Here is a 17,808-nt window from a genome sequence, read left to right as displayed (position 1 = left end):
ACTTTCTAAAAAAATGTCGTGCCATTCAAAACCAATGATGGGGAATGTCAAGATCAGGAATTGTTCTTCATGGTAACAACCACATATGGCTGCACAAACAACAGACACAATTCAAAAATTCATGGGAGGAGCAGATTTTTTGATCATCCCTTACAGTCCTGATCTCAAGCCAAGTGGCTACCATCTCCTAGACCTCAAAAACTGTTGCAGCTCAACGATTCAAGGAAACTAAAGAGTTGAAAATCTCTATGCAAGAATATCTACAATCCCAGGCAGTGGATTTAAATAAGCTCATTTTCATGGTGATTATGTAGAAAAATAAAGTAAATATGTGAGTATTTGAAACCACAAATAAATAAATTTTTCATATTTTAACTGTTCTCAATTTGTCACTGATCAGTCCTTAATTTCAAACCACACCTTGTAATTTTTTTTAGTGGTCAGCTGATTGGTTTGATGATATTAAAATTCCTTTCATAGGAATTATTCTTAATATTAGTAAAATTTATTTCTGTGCTAATCTTTTAACCCCAACAGATTTATTATATTTTAATTATTTGTTCCAATCTTCGTGTTTTTCTATCGTTTTTACCCTATTACTATCTATCTACTTACTTCTATCTATACCTCTATTACTACATTAATTAAACCTGGATGTCTTAACACAAGGTCCACTCCAATTGCTTTCCTTTTAAGAGATGAATTTTTTCCATTCCTATGAATTCCCATGAATTTTTTTCTTTTCCTATACATTTTAACACATCATTTCAAATTATATTGAGCCACCTACAGTTTCCATCATCCTTTAACACATCAGATTTCAAATGTCTTCCTTTGAATTCCTTTGCTTTCTGTGTTTGATATCATCTATGTTTCGATAATATAAAAGCTCTGAACTCCACACAAATACTTTCAAGAATCTTTCTAATTCTCAGATCTATATTTGGTACTAGCAGACTTACTTCTGCATACAAGTTCTCATTTCTTGCATGTCTGATTTTTAAGTCTGCATTACTATGTTTATCCCTTACAACTTTACCTCTAAATAACAGAAATTCTCACCCTCTTTATATAGTCTCTCCAGACTTAATACTTAATTCTTCATTATCCTTCTTTTTGTTACATTTCATTAAATTTGTTTCAGTTTTATTTTAAAATTAAAAAACAATTCTGTTCATAACAAATCCATGACATTCAGCTTTTCTTCTTATACTCAATTTCTATCAATAAAATATTATGAGTGAATTTTAATACTGAGTTTTAATCTTATGAGCAAGTTTTAAATAACTGATTAAATACTGTATTTCCTTATTGCGTTTCTGTATAACTACATATCTGTCTCAATCCCTTCTTAACCAAAGCCACTTTTTCATCTTCTAATTTTATAGCCGATACCCAATTCTTGTACAGATTATAAATAGCTCTTCTTTCCTCATAATTCATTTTTTTTAAATGTTATTTTTTACTCTACTTTATGGAATTCTTTCTCCAGCTCTGTAAATTCCTTCATGTGAAGTCTCTCTTAAGTCTACCTTCTGAAATTAATTTGAGAACCAGAAGTTTCCTTATTCCATGCTCTCATTCTCTCCTATACACTTCCTACCACAGATTCTATTTGCCAATAACTATAATAACAAATATTCTAGCTTGTGTAAATAAATTATGTTTAATAACATATACATAAAAATTATATTGAGCATTTTATTATGAATACCACTTCTATTTGTTTTTCTCTGCAGAATGGCCTTCAAAGACCACACAAATATCATTTTATGTAGTTTCTTTTTTTTTAATTCTTTCAGATTGTTTAGCTCTTCTTTCTTCAGTCCATTCTTCTCTGTTGAGCTTTTTTTCACCTACATGAACCTTTAATTAGAAGATACTTTTTCCATCTAGACAATCTTTTTCTGTAACGTTAAACCACTTCTATTTATTTTAAGAGATTTTTCAAATCTATGAATCTACATAAGCAGTAAAGTACAAGTACCTTATCAATTCATTGTTATTTTTCAGAAGTACTTACATATCACAAAATTTGGAAATTACATGGATCATTAAAAAAATTAAATAAAAATTTAAGTCATATTACTTTACTTTCAGATTCTTAAATACAGCATGCATGCGTTTTATTTGTAAATAGATAAAGCATCCTACATTTATTACATAAATATAGATATCAAATTATAAAAAATAATGGAGCTACATTAATTTCAGATTAAACTGGATTTAATACATTAAAACAACAAAAGAGTCCTTAAGAAAGGACTCTTTTGTTGTTTAAAACATTTTTTTGTTCAAGAAAACAATTTTATAAAATTAATATTAAAAAGCATGATATGCATAAAAAATAATGAAAATTATGCCTATTCTTAATATTGTATATAAATATGTATCTAATCATTTTATGTATTTATTTTCCAAAAAAATGGAAATTTTCTTTTGAATTAATTTTTTTTAACAAATTTCTTGTAAATTATTAAAATAACACATTTATATTTATAAATTAAAAAACTAAAGATCCAAACTCAATCACGTCTATATGTGGAAATGATTTAAATGTAGCTTGAAGAACATAATCATTGTGTATATTTAAATTTGTTATAATTTCAATAATGGAACAGGAAGGATATTTTATCAGTAAAGAAATAGATTACCCTGTTATTAGAAAAAAAAAGTATAATATCCTATTTGCAAACCATAATCTACAGTACAGTTGAGTAGAATACCTTACAAAGATAAATTTGGGGAATATTGAATTTTTTATTTATTCTCCTTTTTTGAGAATTATGATTTTTTAAATTGTTTTTTTCAATGATGAAAATTAAAAAATTGGTTTTTGATAAGTTTCGTATCCAAAAATTAAATTTGAAATATCACCCAGGTTTCAATTTAGCCATATTTGGACAATCGGGCATTTACTGTATACATACATAAAACCTACAGTACTTACAAATATAATGATTATTTTTTCGACCCATTCGAACAGAATCTTTCAAATCACTGTACCTAAATACATTTCGACTGCAAGCATCATAACGAGCATTCTTTACAAAGGCAATTTTTTTTCCTGAAACAATAAAGTCATAAATTATAATGATTACAGCTATTTTATCTTCAGAAATAATATTATAAAACTATATAGGTGAAAGAAGAAATATATTTGTAAATTCTAAAGGAAACTGATAATCATCAAAAGCAGAATTATTTATTGTATTAATGAAAAAAAAAAATCAGGAACTGAAGTAAAGCAGATGTGTACTCTTCTTCTGAACAAATTTTATTAACCTTTTTCTAGTCCCTTTTGCTATACAACTTTACTACTGTAAGAACCTTCACTTTTCATACAATCTTACATCTTATACACAATCCCTCCATTATTATTTCTTATTTTACCAGTACAGTCTGTCATTTTAATTAAATTACTTCATTTGCTTTTCAAATAACTTTCATTCTACTCATTTTACACCCAATTTAGCACTCATTTGAAATGTTTGTGAAGAAATTCATTATCTATTACTACTCAAAATGTAAAGTCATTTATGCTATGTTGGCGGATAAAAATTATAGGAAGTTATTTCCAAGAATTATTGAATAATTAAGTAAAATAATGGTTGTAATATAAAATAATTATAAAGCCTATCTCAATATTAAATGATGTCAATTAAAAATAGTAGTTATACATCATTTTTAATATTAAGTTTTGATGAGTAAAGGACCACATCAAAACTTCAAGCAATACAGTACATAAATCATAAATGTACCTAATAATGTACAAATATTAAAAATGACAAAATCTTTTAGTAATTTAAGTATTTTAATAAATATACCTTCAAAAGATAGTTATTTAATAAATTTATAACACTATTTCGTATAGATAATTGATAGCCATAAAAATATGAATATAATCAAGCAAACATTACTTAAATTTCTTCTCTATTGGTTGTTAGGAAATTAATTATATTTCAAAAGAAACAAAGTGCTCTAAATTTTAAAACTTAATGAATGTAAAAAATATACTGAAACCTAGTAATGGAAAACTGTAAACAGTTGCACAACATCTTATCTCATAAAACTTTATGAGAAATAACTTTATTTCTAAATAAAGTACTCCAAACAGCTGACACTGAATAATAGATTTGAAAAGATATTAGTAAAAATAATCTGCACTGAATTTTTTATTTATGCAATAAAAATAAACTGTACTGTAATATAACTAATCGTATATATTGTTCATGTGTTACATTCTTATTTACAAGAGCACATTCTTTGTTCTTTAGCTACAGGAGACTGAGAATGAGTACATGCACAGGTAATACAATATTATAGTTGATGTTTGTATACTAACCCACACATGTCCATTAGTACTTATTTAAGTACAAAACAAATCAAACATTCAGCATAACTTAAAAATGAAATTTCAGAATGCAGAAAAAAATTTCTAAATGAAAGATAGATAACTGTTATTGAAGTAAATAAAAATTAAGAAGTCTATATGCAAAAGAAAGTGAAGAGAAATGAATTACATACATAATTATACTGTTTCAAAATGAATATCAGGGTTTTAAAGTTACATAATATTTAGTAAGTTTTACTTACATTGATAAATTATACATAAAATGAAAGAGCAACTCAAACAGTTTTTCCTGCAAGTGTCCAATGTGAGTACCATTCATCACATGGCACACATCCAGCTGAGCTGATACAAGAGTTCATCCTTTACTTTAATCAGTAAGTCTGGAGTAACTGATGCAACAACTACTACAATCCTGTGTCTCAAGTCGGGTAGGTCAGCTGGTAACTGTGGCACATACAGTTGATTCTTTATAAACCCCCAAAGAAAAAAATTGCACACAGTCTGATCAGGCAACATGGAGGCCGTGGCAAACAAGCCCTGTCATCTGGTCCCCAGCAACCAATCCAGCGGTGGGGGAGAATTTCATTCAACCAATCATGTGCAGCGTTATGTCAGTGATGAAGTGTACCATCTCATTACCAAATAAAGTTCTGCTGTTCATATTGCAGTAGAGGAAAGTGCTACAGTTGTAGCATATCAAGGTAGTTCATTCCAGACACACTTTCTTCCGCAAAGAAAAACAGCCCGTAAACTTGCCATCAGGATATAACACAAAAAACATTCAGTTTTGTGAAGTCTTATTCACATTACAATATTTCATGGGGATTTTCACGTAAATGAAATGATGATGCGAATCCTAGATTCGCATCATCATTTCATTTACCAAGCTAACACACAAACCATAATCTGTAAGCTATAGAACTTGCATACATCTGAAACTGTTTAAGCTGCTATTTCATTTTGTGTATAATAAATGTACATGATACTTGAGAAATATTGCATAGCTTTAAAACCACTATATTCATTTTTGAAACACACTGTATATTAATATAAACTGCATGTAATGTAACAAGTTTTATGGAATAAGGCTTGAAGCGAAACTTAATCTTCCTGCAGTACACAGCATCATGAAAAAGCAACTAGTTACTCTACTTCTGTAAAACGTGTTTAGCCCCTTATTCACATTAATAATTCTGTTCTTTAATTAATCATTTAAAACAAACCTTATCTATTTTAATTATTACCATTAGATTCTTTGATTCCTATAACACCTGGTGAAAAACAAGATTGCAACCTAACAGCAGCTTCACCTTCAACTTCTGTCAGTAATTCTACCTCAGGAAGTAATCTGTAAGAAGCTGTAGCTGAAAAATTATAAATAATTATTAATTAGACAAAACATACAACTAGGAATATTTTTAAATGATATAATTATTCTGAGAAAATTTGGAGAATATGTTGATCCTTTGTAAAGAATTCCAAAAAAATAAATAAATAAACAAACCTGAAGAAAGCCTTCATACATTGTATTTTTTGTGGTATTTGAAGACAAAACAAACATTTTCTTCTCTCCTGAGAAGAAATAAAGAAGAATAAATCCAATTTTTAATTAAACCCCTAAAAACTAGTTTGCAAATAATTTATAGAACAGTTATTTTCTTCTTATGAATTTAATTGATAAAAATGTCAATTACTGTGTGTAACAGATTTTTATGATGCAAGAAAATACAGACTAAGCCAAAAGATACACAACCCTAAATTTGAAAATGTTGCATAAGGAAATTTAGTTTTTTGCTGGTAAGAATTTGTGTTGGCAATCGACCAGCTCCACCATAACAGCAAAGATGAAATATCCCCCTAAGTGCAGTGACCATCTGAAAAGTAGCTACTAACATGAAGAAACATGTTGAGGCATGTGTAGCAGCAGATGAAGAACATTTTCACCATCTACAGTGAGAAAATTAAATAAATACTTTTTTTCACCTATAAAATACAGCACACTATGTTATTTTAATAATGATTTTTTAAGAATATTATTATTATATTCTCCCTCTATGAGTCATGACACCTTGCCAGTGGTGAGGGGGCTTGAGTGCTCAGTGATACAGAGTAGTTGGACCGATGGTGCAACCATATTAGAGAGGTATCTGTTGAAAGCCAGATTAAGGAATGATTCCTGAAAGAGGGCAGCAGCTTTTTCAGTGTTGTTAAGGACGTAGGTCAGGACTTAAACGGCCATATCAACATCACTCATTCTTCAGAGTACTGCGCAGTTAAACGCAATGGAAAACTACAGCTGCTTTTTTTCCAAGGAAATATAACTCTCTGCATTTTCATATAACAAAGATGGACGCCCCATCTTTGTAAAATATCATTCCTTGGTAATATCAAACCATCATTCCTTGATAAAATATTTCGGAGGTAAACTAAGCCCCCGTTCGGATCTCCAGGTGGGAACTATTAAGGAAGGGGTCATCAGAAAATTAAAAAATACATTCTACGAATCAGAGCGTGAAATTTTAGAAGTCTAATAAGGTTGATAGGTTAGAAAATTTAGAGAGGGAAATGGATAGATTAAATGTAGATGTAGTAGGAATTAGTAAGGTTCGATGGGAAAAGGAAAACAACTTTTGGTCAGCTGATTTTAGAATAATTAACACAGCTTCAAATAAAGGACAGGTAAGAGTAGGTTTCATAATGAACAAGAAGACAGGAAAGAGAGTAGAGTATTTCAAAATGCGTAGTACAAATCATTGTAATAAGGATAAAATCAAAACTTAAGCGAACAACAATTGTTAACATCTATACATCTACAAGTGCTCATGATGATAATGAGGTACAGTGTATACGAAGAAAGTGACGAAGCAATTAAAAGAACACATAAAAAGAAGAGAAGAAAATTTAATAATAGTTGGAGATTGGAATCCAAGCATTTGAAAAGGCAAGGAAGGAAATACTGTGGGTGAATGTGGGTTGGGCAAAAGGAATGAAAGAGGGGATCAACTTATAGAGCTCTGCACAAAGTATAATTTAGTAATTGCCAACATCCAGTTTAAAAATTGTAATGGAATATACACATGGAAAAAGCCAGGTGATACTGCAAGGTATCAGATAACTCATTAACTGCAAAGCTTACCCTGGAGCAGACATTGATGGCGACCATAATTTAATGATAATGAAATGTAGATTGGGTGGTGTCAAATGAATGGGTGGAATTTAGAGAAGCTTGAGGAAGAGAAGGTAAATAAGATTTTTAGAAGGACATCCCAAGAGATCTGAGTAAAAAAGATAAGGTAGAAAACATAAAAGAAGAATGGGAGAATGTTAAAAAGGAAATTCTTAAATCAGCAGAAGCTAACTTAGGCGGAACAAAGAGAACTGGTAGAAAACCTTGGATATTAGAAGATATATTGCAGCTGATGCATGAATATAGAAAATATAACAATGCTAGTGATGAAGAAAGTGAAAGGAACTATCGACAATTAAGAAATTGCAAACTAGCGAAAGAAGAGTGGATTAAAGAAAAGTGTTCAGAAGTGGAAAGAGAAACTATCGTTGCTAAAATAAATGGAGCATACAGGAAAGTTAAGGAAAATTATGTGGTACATAAATTAAAATCTAATAATGTGTTAAACAAAGATCGTACACTGATTTATAATACGAAAGGAAAGGTCAATAGGTGGGTGGAATATATTAGAGTTATAAGAAGGAAATGAATTAGAAAATGGTGTTACAGAAGAAGAGGAGGAAGTCGAAGTGGATGAAAGAGGAAAAACAATACTGAGATCTGAATTTAAGAGAGCATTAAAAGATTTGAATGGCAGAAAGGCTGGAATAGACAGAATACCTCCAGAATTACTGCGCAGTGCAGGTGAGGAAGTGATAGATAGATTATACAAACTGGTGTGTAAAATTTACGAAAGGAAGTTCCGTCAGATTTCAAAGAGTGTTATAGTCATGATACCAAAGAAAGCAGGAGCAGATAAATGTGAAGAATACAGAACAATTAGCTTAACTAGTCATGCATCAAAAATCTTAACTAGGATACTGTACAGAAGAATTGAAAGGAGAGTAGAAGAAATGTTGGGAAAAGAACAGTTTGCTTTCAGGAAAAGTACAGGATAAAGGAAAACAATTTCAGCACTCAGATTAATAGTAGAAGAAAGATTAAAGAAAAACAAACCACCATACTTGGCATTTCTAAACCTAGAAAATGCATTCGATAACGTAGACTGGAATAAAATGTTTGAGTTAAAAAAAAGGATTAGGGTTTTTAGGATTAAAGTACAGAGATGAGGAACAATTGCTAACATTTACAGGAACCAAACAGCAACAGTAATAATTGAGGAACATAAGAAAGAAGCCATAATAAAAAAGGAAGTTAACAAGGATGTTACCTATCCCCATTACTTTTTAATATTTACATAGAACTAGCAGTTAGTGATGTTAAAGAACAATTTAGATCCGGAGTAACAGTACAAGATGAAAAGATAAAGATGTTATGATTTGCTGATGATATAGTAATTCTAGTTGAGAGTAAAAAAGATTTAGAAGAAACAATGAACAACATGGATGAAGTCCTACACAAGAACTATCGCATGAAAATAAACAACAAAACGAAAGTAATGAAATGTTGTAAAAATAATGTAGATGGACCACTGAATGTGAAAATAAGAAGAGAAAAGATTATGGAGGTAGAAGAATTTTGTTATTTGGGAAGTAGAATTACAAAAGATGGACGAAGCAGGAGCGATATAATATGCCGACTAGCATAGACGAAACGAGCCTTCAGTCAGAAATAGAATTTGTTTACATCAAAAATTAATTTAAATGTCAGGAAAAGATTTTTGAAAGTATATGTTTGGAGCATCGTTTTGTATGGAAGTGAAACTTGGACGATCAGAGTAACTGAGAAGAAAAGATTAGAAGCATTTGAAATGTGGTGCTATAGGAGAATGTTAAAGATCAAATTGGTAAATAAAGTAACAAATGAAGAGATGTTGCAACAAATTAATGAAGAAAGAAGCACTTGGAAAAATATAGTTAAAAGAACAGATTCATAGGCCACATATTAAGACATCCTGGATTATTCGCTTTAATATTGGAGGGACAGGTAGAAGAGAAAAATTATGCAGGCAGGCAATGTTTGGAATATGTAAAATTAATTGTTGGGGACGATGTAGGGATGGGACGGATGTAGGGGATATACCAAAATTAAACGACTGACACTAGATAGGGAATCTAGGAGGGCTGCATCAAACCAGTCAAATGGCTTAAGACAAAAAAAAATTATTATATTATTGGATTACTTACCATTTGGCTTACTCTGTAGTAGAACTATCTTATACATTTGTGTTCTCACTCAATATTTTCTTAATAATAATAATAGAAACTACAGTAAAAAGTGACTGGCGAAAAAAAATTATTACAAAAAATGAACAGAATTTGCATTTTATAAAATATATAAACACTGCTTCAATTAAGGGAAAACAATATTTTTAATTTGGTTATAAAATCTTACAGATTTGACAAAGCCAATTCAAATCAAAAACCTTCATTAGATTTAGTTTTAGAATTTATGTCTACGGTTTTGACAGAATTAGCAGTAATGAATTGAGGGTAAAAGCTTAATTTTTAACAATAATTTTTCATAAATACTGTAATTAATTTTATAGTTTTTTTTTAGCATATTAAAAAGGTTAAAATAAAATATGATTTATTAAATTATTAAACACTACAAGAAAGGAAAGTAGCATTTGAAGAGATAGTTTTAAAATTTAAATTCAGGAAAGCACATGTTTCTTATACACATTCAAAAAAGATCTGAAAGAGCCTTCAGAATTGGTTTAAAATAATGGCGATATTGGAAGAATAAATATATATATATATATATATATATATATATATACAGTAGCGAACAAATTAATCTGAACAAAGGGAATTTTTGTTCTGTTGTAGGCAATTTTCATTTTGTGGCAGACTGCTTGCTGTTTGGTGTTTCAGGTTATGTTGTTAGTTCATATACAAACAGAATTAGTGGTTTTTGTGCTTTTATAATTCATTGTCAATTAGTTTTTGGTGACCTTTTGAGTTTCTGTTATAAGTTTGTTATTTGTTTCTAGTTAATACAGTAGATATAACCCCACAAAAGCAGTCAAAAATTGTTGTTCTGTCCCAACACACACAAATGACTCAAAGACAGATTGCCAGTGAGTGTGAAGTTAGGTACTGTAAATGAAATCATGAAAAGGTTTAGGAAAACAGGTTCTATCTCTCCAAAGAGAAAAGGGAAATGTGGATGGAAAAAGAAAACCGCACCTACACAGTATCGATGATTACTAATAAGAAAAAGCAAAATTAATACATGACTGTCAGCTGTCAACTTTAATAGGGACTTGAAAGCCAGTGGGACTAATGTTTCTGAAATGAAAATTCATAGAAGACTGTTGGCAGTGGGAAGGATTCCTCAGAAACCTAAAAAAGAAGCAGTTTATGAAGAACACAGGTTATGAAGACAAAAAGACCTCAATGGGCAAAGGAACATAAACAATGGGCTGACGCCTTAAACTGATCGACTACAGCAGTTCCCTATAAAGAATGGCTATTGAGATGTGGAAAAAAGTTATTTTTTCAGATGACACTCATTTTTTTGTCCAAGGGACAGACAGTAGCCTACATTCATAAGTCAGCAGATGAGAACCAATTGTTTTTTTGTTTAATGCGTTTTAATTTTTGTCTCCCCCTTTACATTTTTGATTCTCCACAATATCCTGTATCACCAAATTAACCAACTGTAGGTAAATATCTTAAAAAATTAACCAACAGCCTATAGTTCTAAAGTGAAACTTTTCTGCAAACTTATTTCATCTTAAGACTTCTTTAGTCAGCCCACATAATTATAAAACACGTGAAATACCAAATTTCAAAACCCTCCATTTTTACCTTTGGTTTTTCTATAGACCACATTTTGTTATTATACACCACTACATACCTTAATTAAAACGTTTTTCATTATTTTTAAACATACATTTAATATTCATAGTTATAATTCTATACTGAATTTTCCCTTTTTACTCTTTTTACTTCATTTACATTTTTTAACTATATATCCTAAGACTAAATTTTTCAGCTTTTGATATATTTTACGTGCACGACTGATACATAGGATATACAAAAAAGAATGTGAGGGTTTCAAAACTAGTTAATATCTCTTAACTTTGACTAACATTAATGAAGTACAAATAAAATAAAGAGTAACTTACAGTTTTCCTCACAAGTGTTCAATATGAGCACCTTTGTCGCATTGCACACATCCAACCAACAGTTGAGTTCATCCCATACTTTAACCAACATGTCTGGATAAATAGAAGTGACAGATGTTTCAATTCTATGGCTCAAATCAGGTAGATCAGTAGATAGTGGAGGCACACGCACAAGATCCTTTATAAAACCCCAAAAGAAAAAAGGTCACATGGGATCAGATCAGGTGACTTTAGAGGTCTTCACAAACAAGCCCTATCATTGGGTTCATGCTGACTAATTCAGTGGTTGAGGAAAACATCACTTCCTGTACAGTACTGATCCTGTACGTAGTTATCCCAGGGAGGAGGCACACCATCTTGTTACCAAACAAAATTCTCCAGTCTATCTGGAGAATTTTGCACAGCATATACAAATAAGCAACTCCTGTTATACTTGCTTCAGCAAAAAAGAACACTTACTGTCGAAACTGCATAGAAAACATTTAATTTTGGGTAGCTCCTTTTCACAATGTAAGAGTTCATGGGAATTTTGTGACTCCCAGATACAGACTTATGTGTATTAACTTTTCCACTGACATGAAATTTTGGCTCATCACTAAACAAAATGCGATAAAAAAAAAGTCATCTTCATGTGCAACATTACGATTAGAAGTCACCATACACAGTGTAGTCAGTAGACTTCAAAGCCTGTAACAGCTGTACATGGTATAGACATGTAGGTAAGCATTTCCTTAAAACATCCATACTGGCATTGCTAGTTTGCAGCCAGATTATTTTTTAGAACTATGCAGGAAAGATCCCTTGACACATTTAACATTTTTTCCAGACATCCACAATTATCCTGTACACTTCCCTATATACAGACATTCTGTTGTTTCAAAATAATTATGCCATCAATAAATGATATTGTCATTTGAAAGATCACAATTAAACTTTCTCCAGAACACATGTTGTACTGTAACTACTAAAAACTCACATTTAGCAAACAGCAAAACACAGAAGACTTTCTGTTCAGGAGTGGCAGCTATCTTTGCTAGAAGTGCTGTGTAGCAGAAAGATCTGGAATCAATCTACAGCCATACCCAATTAAAATAAACTGTTTTTTTTTTTTTATTTTGCTCTTTGATTTTACCCTTAAGTAAACACTGTACACCTCATCCAAGAGATATTAAAAAAAATTAAAACCCCCATATTTTTTTTTACATGACTGGTACATATTTGACTGATATTTTAATACATTGTAATTAATATTTTTAATTTATTTTTTTATATTTTCAGACTGAATTTCTGACTTAAAAATCATTCCATATAATTTAATATTTACACTAAACAATAAAATCAGCAGTGAATTTTAACATTTTTCATTTCTCCCAGGTTAGTTTGGAAATTTTTTATTTAGATTCTTTATTTTTCTTTCAACAAACACAAAACATATCAAGAATGCTGAAATTTAAACAAATCCAAGATAAAAAAATAAAAATAAAAGATAGTAAAATATAACTGACATAACCTTTATTTATTCCTTTTGTATTTATGTGTAATTTTTTTTTCCATCAGACTAACCTAATGTGCACACCGTAAAAATAATTGTTTTTTTTTACATCTCTACCCTGTTTTCCATAACATTAACCTAATGTGCACACCGTAAAAATAATTGTTTTTTTTTACATCTCTACCCTGTTTTCCATAACATTTTCACAAATTCTCAGGTTATGATCCAGAGGAATTATGAGAACATATACAATACCAATATACTCTTTAGATAATAAACAGAATTACTAAGAAGTATACACCTTTTATATTCTACAAATACATTTTACTTAATAATTAGAAATTGCTGACTTCTTTACATTTAATTTGAACATTTCAGATACACAAAACACCTGACAAATTGCAATGGTATAATTTTTTATTTAACTATCTGAAATTAGTTGCTTTTGTCAAGTGGTGTAGTTTATATAGTATCTTTTCACGCTTCATAAGACACATTTTTTGAGAATGTGTTTTTATTGCATAATTAAGAAATATTCATAACTTACTTTCTATAAAATAAAAATTTGGTTCTACTTGGAATTTTAAATGTAGAAAATTAAAACAATTACTTTATTACCATTAAATTCATATACCTTAATTTATATTTTAACATATACCCATGTAAACTAGCATTTATCACACTTTGCCACTAATCTACTGTTCCTAAGAGAAAACTTGTTCACAGAACTAAGTCACCTGTGACTTGAAACATTTTTGGCTTGAACACTTCCAAATTTCTGGCCACAAGAAACTGTTGACAAGCCTAAGATATTTTAAATTGCTTGATCCTATGCCCAGACTGTAGAAGAGGATGACTGAATTGTTTCCAGTGAACTACTTCAGAGTCATATATGCGAAACTGGTTGTGCATTGTGCTGTCACAACACAACATTGAAACTCAGTAGACCACAAAGAAGTTAAAATGTAAGGAAATTGCACAGGCAAATCATAAATAATGAATCATCCAAATGAATACATCTTCTTGGGGCCACTGTCCTGTAAATCTACATGACTAGAGGCAGACAACCACTACTTCTAATCATAAACATTCTCCTTTCCTTCATAAAAAAAGGAAAGCAGAATTTTCACTATACACAACTGGTAAACTTCATGAATTTTATGCTAAATTTCAAATGGTCAAACATTTCTGATATTTTGATCATACTTCATTACTAGTGGCAAATTGTTTAACAATTGTTAAACAAATTGTTCACAAATTGATCCTTAACAAGGATATAAATAAAAATAGTTAAGTTACTTCATTCTTGACTAAAGGGATTATGTATGCACAATCTCGGTATCACCAGTTGCAGATGAAATATACACAGGTCTCTTTCTGATAACACTCCATAACAAAATTATTTCTGTTGATTTTTATTTTTCAAATATATTTAAAGATTATCATTATTCTTTTCAAAGTATATTACTTGAACATATGATTCTTCTATTCCACTGAATATGATTACTGAAATATAATTTACCAACACTGATTTGAAAATCATCAAATAGAAAAAAGAATCAATCCGTCATTGCAATTATGAGGTTTTACCATGTGGACAAGATACTATTAAACAGTCATAAGAAATGAAATGAACTAATTTCCTTTTCCAAATACTTTTCAAAACCAGATTACATAAATTTTTAATTTGTATAAAAAAAGCATGAAAATATTATAATTTGTTAAATGTAATAAATTAACAAAGAGTTTCATGCAAGACAAATGAATTCAGATCATTTCCTTTAATAAATTTGACATTCAGCAGTTATAAATTTAAAATTCAACTAAAATGATTTCAAGTATTTAACTGTACTTTTAAAATGCAATTATAATTACAACTACAATGAATTTTAATTTTACAAATATAGTCTGGAGTACATACCCACAGGAGAAAACTTAGCATGGTCTCGACCAATACCTTTAACAGCCAACATTTTGATATCAAGTTCATGTCCAGGACGTAATTTATTAATCAAGATATCATCATGAACAGGTCCAACATCTTTAGCTTTATAAAGATCAGCTTGTCCACCAAGAGGAATCCAGTTCATGTGTTTGGTATATACTAAAGATTAAAAATGGAAATAATTAAATCACTTGTTTTTATGGATAATTTTCTAAACATATTATGAACTGCATTAAATGAATAATCCTATTAATATCTATTAGTTATTCTATAACTCATTATTTTACTAATGAATTCTAATATACGTGAATACTCTTTTTATAAAATGATACATAAGATAAAATAATTGCTTTAATTAAATGCAAGGACAGAAAACCATCAGACACCATTGACAAATTAAAATGCATTCCCCCTACATTTTTGTAGTGCTGTATCTGGTTTCAGTTCTAAAATCAAACACAAATTTTTAGCTCTAACACTTTAGACATCTGACAGACAAAATTTGATTAGCACTGTAGATGTTTAAGTTATCTATATTTTTTAATAAAAACCTCAATTCAATATTCAAATCACTGACTATTCCCTAACAAAATCTGACATTTGTAAATGTTCCATGTTACATGAAAATAAGGAAATTTTAAGTGATATCTAAACGCAATCAAAAACTGAAAAAGTATATAAATTTAACAATATTTTAATAACATGTCCATTCAATGTTTCTTAGGACAATCTTTATATAAACAAAAGTGAAAAACAAAAAACATTTATTAAATTAAGATAAACTTTGATATATCCATTATTTCTCCACATCCATCATTCAGTGCACCACCACCAACCAGTATTTTTCCATCATTCAATGCAATACATTTTTCATATCATTCTACTAACTTTATTTTTTATCTTTGAAAAACTTTCCCACTAGTGATATAAACCAATTATTTCATTTTGTCTTTCAGTTCCTATCATTTTCAACCTCTGGAATGCAAACAATTATTTTAAATGGAGAAAAAGGTGCATGAACTTGATGCAAATTGGTCACGTGCATTATCAAGACTGTATGGTGTATATTTGAAGATTTCTCAGTAAAGTCACTTAAATTCTTGAAATATTTTTGTTGAAGTGTGCAGTCAATTTTTTCGGGGATTTTGTTGTGCAAAAAACTAAATCATATACATTTTGTTCCGAGTAGTACATCAAGGTTTTTTAAGAGTTTCACAATACATAATGGCATTTATAATACTTCTGTAATTAATGAACTCAATAATTCTCCCCCCCAAAAAAAAAACACAGCGACCATAAGCTTCTACCTTAATATTCTAACTTAAATTTCATAAGCATTGAACACTGTCAAGAATGCTCACTAGATGAACACTTCCACTAGATCAATTATGCTTTGTTTCAACATTAGAGCATGATGTCCAAGTTCAGTCACAATGTGGTTAAGCGGTTCAACTCAATTTTAACTTCAATTTGGTAGCACTGCAAAAACTCCTGAGCTGCAGCAAGATGTTCTTCCTTGTGTTCATCTGTCAAAATATTTGGTACCCAACTGGTACATAGATTTTTGTAAGCCAGTTTTCAATTAAAATTTAATAAATCACTAAATGCAAAAGATTTGGAAATTCATTTGATAATGTGAAATTGTAAATTATGTATTTTTATGGAATTCTTTTGTTCCCTTTATCCAATAAATCATTCACAGACTGCTATGTTCACTGTGAAAACTTATTCTGCCTTCTTTAAACAACAAATTTTCAAAATTGACCTTCCCATATAAGATTTGGTTCATAAACATCATAAATTTCTTTGTGGCTTTCAGCAGCAGATTTGTTTTTCGCCGTTACAAAATGTACAACCTTTCAAACCTGTAACCGATTTATACTCTGTAACTGATTTTGTTTCTAGATTGATATTTTCCAATATTGAAGTTATTCTTGTTTACGTTTAAAACTTATAACTATTTTTTTTCAGCCACATTTCAGTCAACTTAAACTTGTTTTTTTTTCAGTTTGTTTCAGTCAACTATGAGTACTTCAATGCTTGACAATTCCATACCAAACTTGAGGCAATTTAAACAAAGTAATTTTTAATAATATACAGAAATATTTAATCAATTAGATTGACAACTGCAATACACAAAAATTCTCATTAATCTTCTTTCCATAATTAATTTTAATATGTGCTATAAAGCAGGACATTAACTTTGAACAGTCTGTGGCTTACAACAGTTAGATACAATAACACATAGACACCAGAAAGAATTCTTTCAATAATGTTTAATTTTGTTTATGATAATAAAAAATGAAAACATATTTTCTGTTTTCATTATCAATGTTGATTATTCATCCAATTTCACAATATAAAAATCATCATGGAGATTAATTCTTTAAATATGTTAGTGTGTGTGAGCGCATTTGTGCATATTCTAAACAATTATGAACTATACTAACCATGATTGTTGACATAAAGATCATTTGGATCAGTAGAATCAGCAGGAGCATTACTATTACGACTACATTTTACTTTCAATTCAAACTGCAATGTATCTTGATCAGTAGCTTCAGCATCAGCTAAAATCAAGAGTAATTAAAAATCAAGTACAAGCAAGTAAAAAAATTTAAAAGCTACAATTTTTGTATGAATTCACACTTCTTTCTGCTAAAATAATAGTTCCAGGATTAATTTTGGATGAAAAATTTTTTAGAAGTTTATATATTTTCACACATTTAAAAGATTTGTCTATTTATACTTATAA

At 29.7% G+C, this 17,808-nt stretch overlaps 1 protein-coding gene across 2 annotated transcripts in view; it reads right to left on the bottom strand.

Annotated features, from left to right (window-relative positions):
• Positions 1-17,808, bottom strand: part of Polr1C (RNA polymerase I and III subunit C) — a 40,500-nt gene that overhangs the window by 1,419 nt on the left and 21,273 nt on the right. For both annotated transcript variants that reach the window (XM_075366927.1, XM_075366928.1), the window contains exons 5-8: positions 17,504-17,623; positions 15,030-15,212; positions 5,599-5,718; positions 2,951-3,067 (exon numbers count right to left, since the gene is read on the bottom strand). In XM_075366927.1, coding sequence (XP_075223042.1) covers positions 2,951-3,067; positions 5,599-5,718; positions 15,030-15,212; positions 17,504-17,623 — 540 coding nt within the window. The remainder of the gene's footprint in view (positions 1-2,950; positions 3,068-5,598; positions 5,719-15,029; positions 15,213-17,503; positions 17,624-17,808) is intronic.

This window comes from Lycorma delicatula, chromosome 5 (assembly GCF_047948215.1).
Source record: "Lycorma delicatula isolate Av1 chromosome 5, ASM4794821v1, whole genome shotgun sequence".
NCBI classification, from domain to species: Eukaryota; Metazoa; Arthropoda; class Insecta; order Hemiptera; family Fulgoridae; genus Lycorma; species Lycorma delicatula.
Note: the sequence above shows the minus strand (reverse complement) of the source record. Positions and strands in the feature narration are given on the sequence as shown.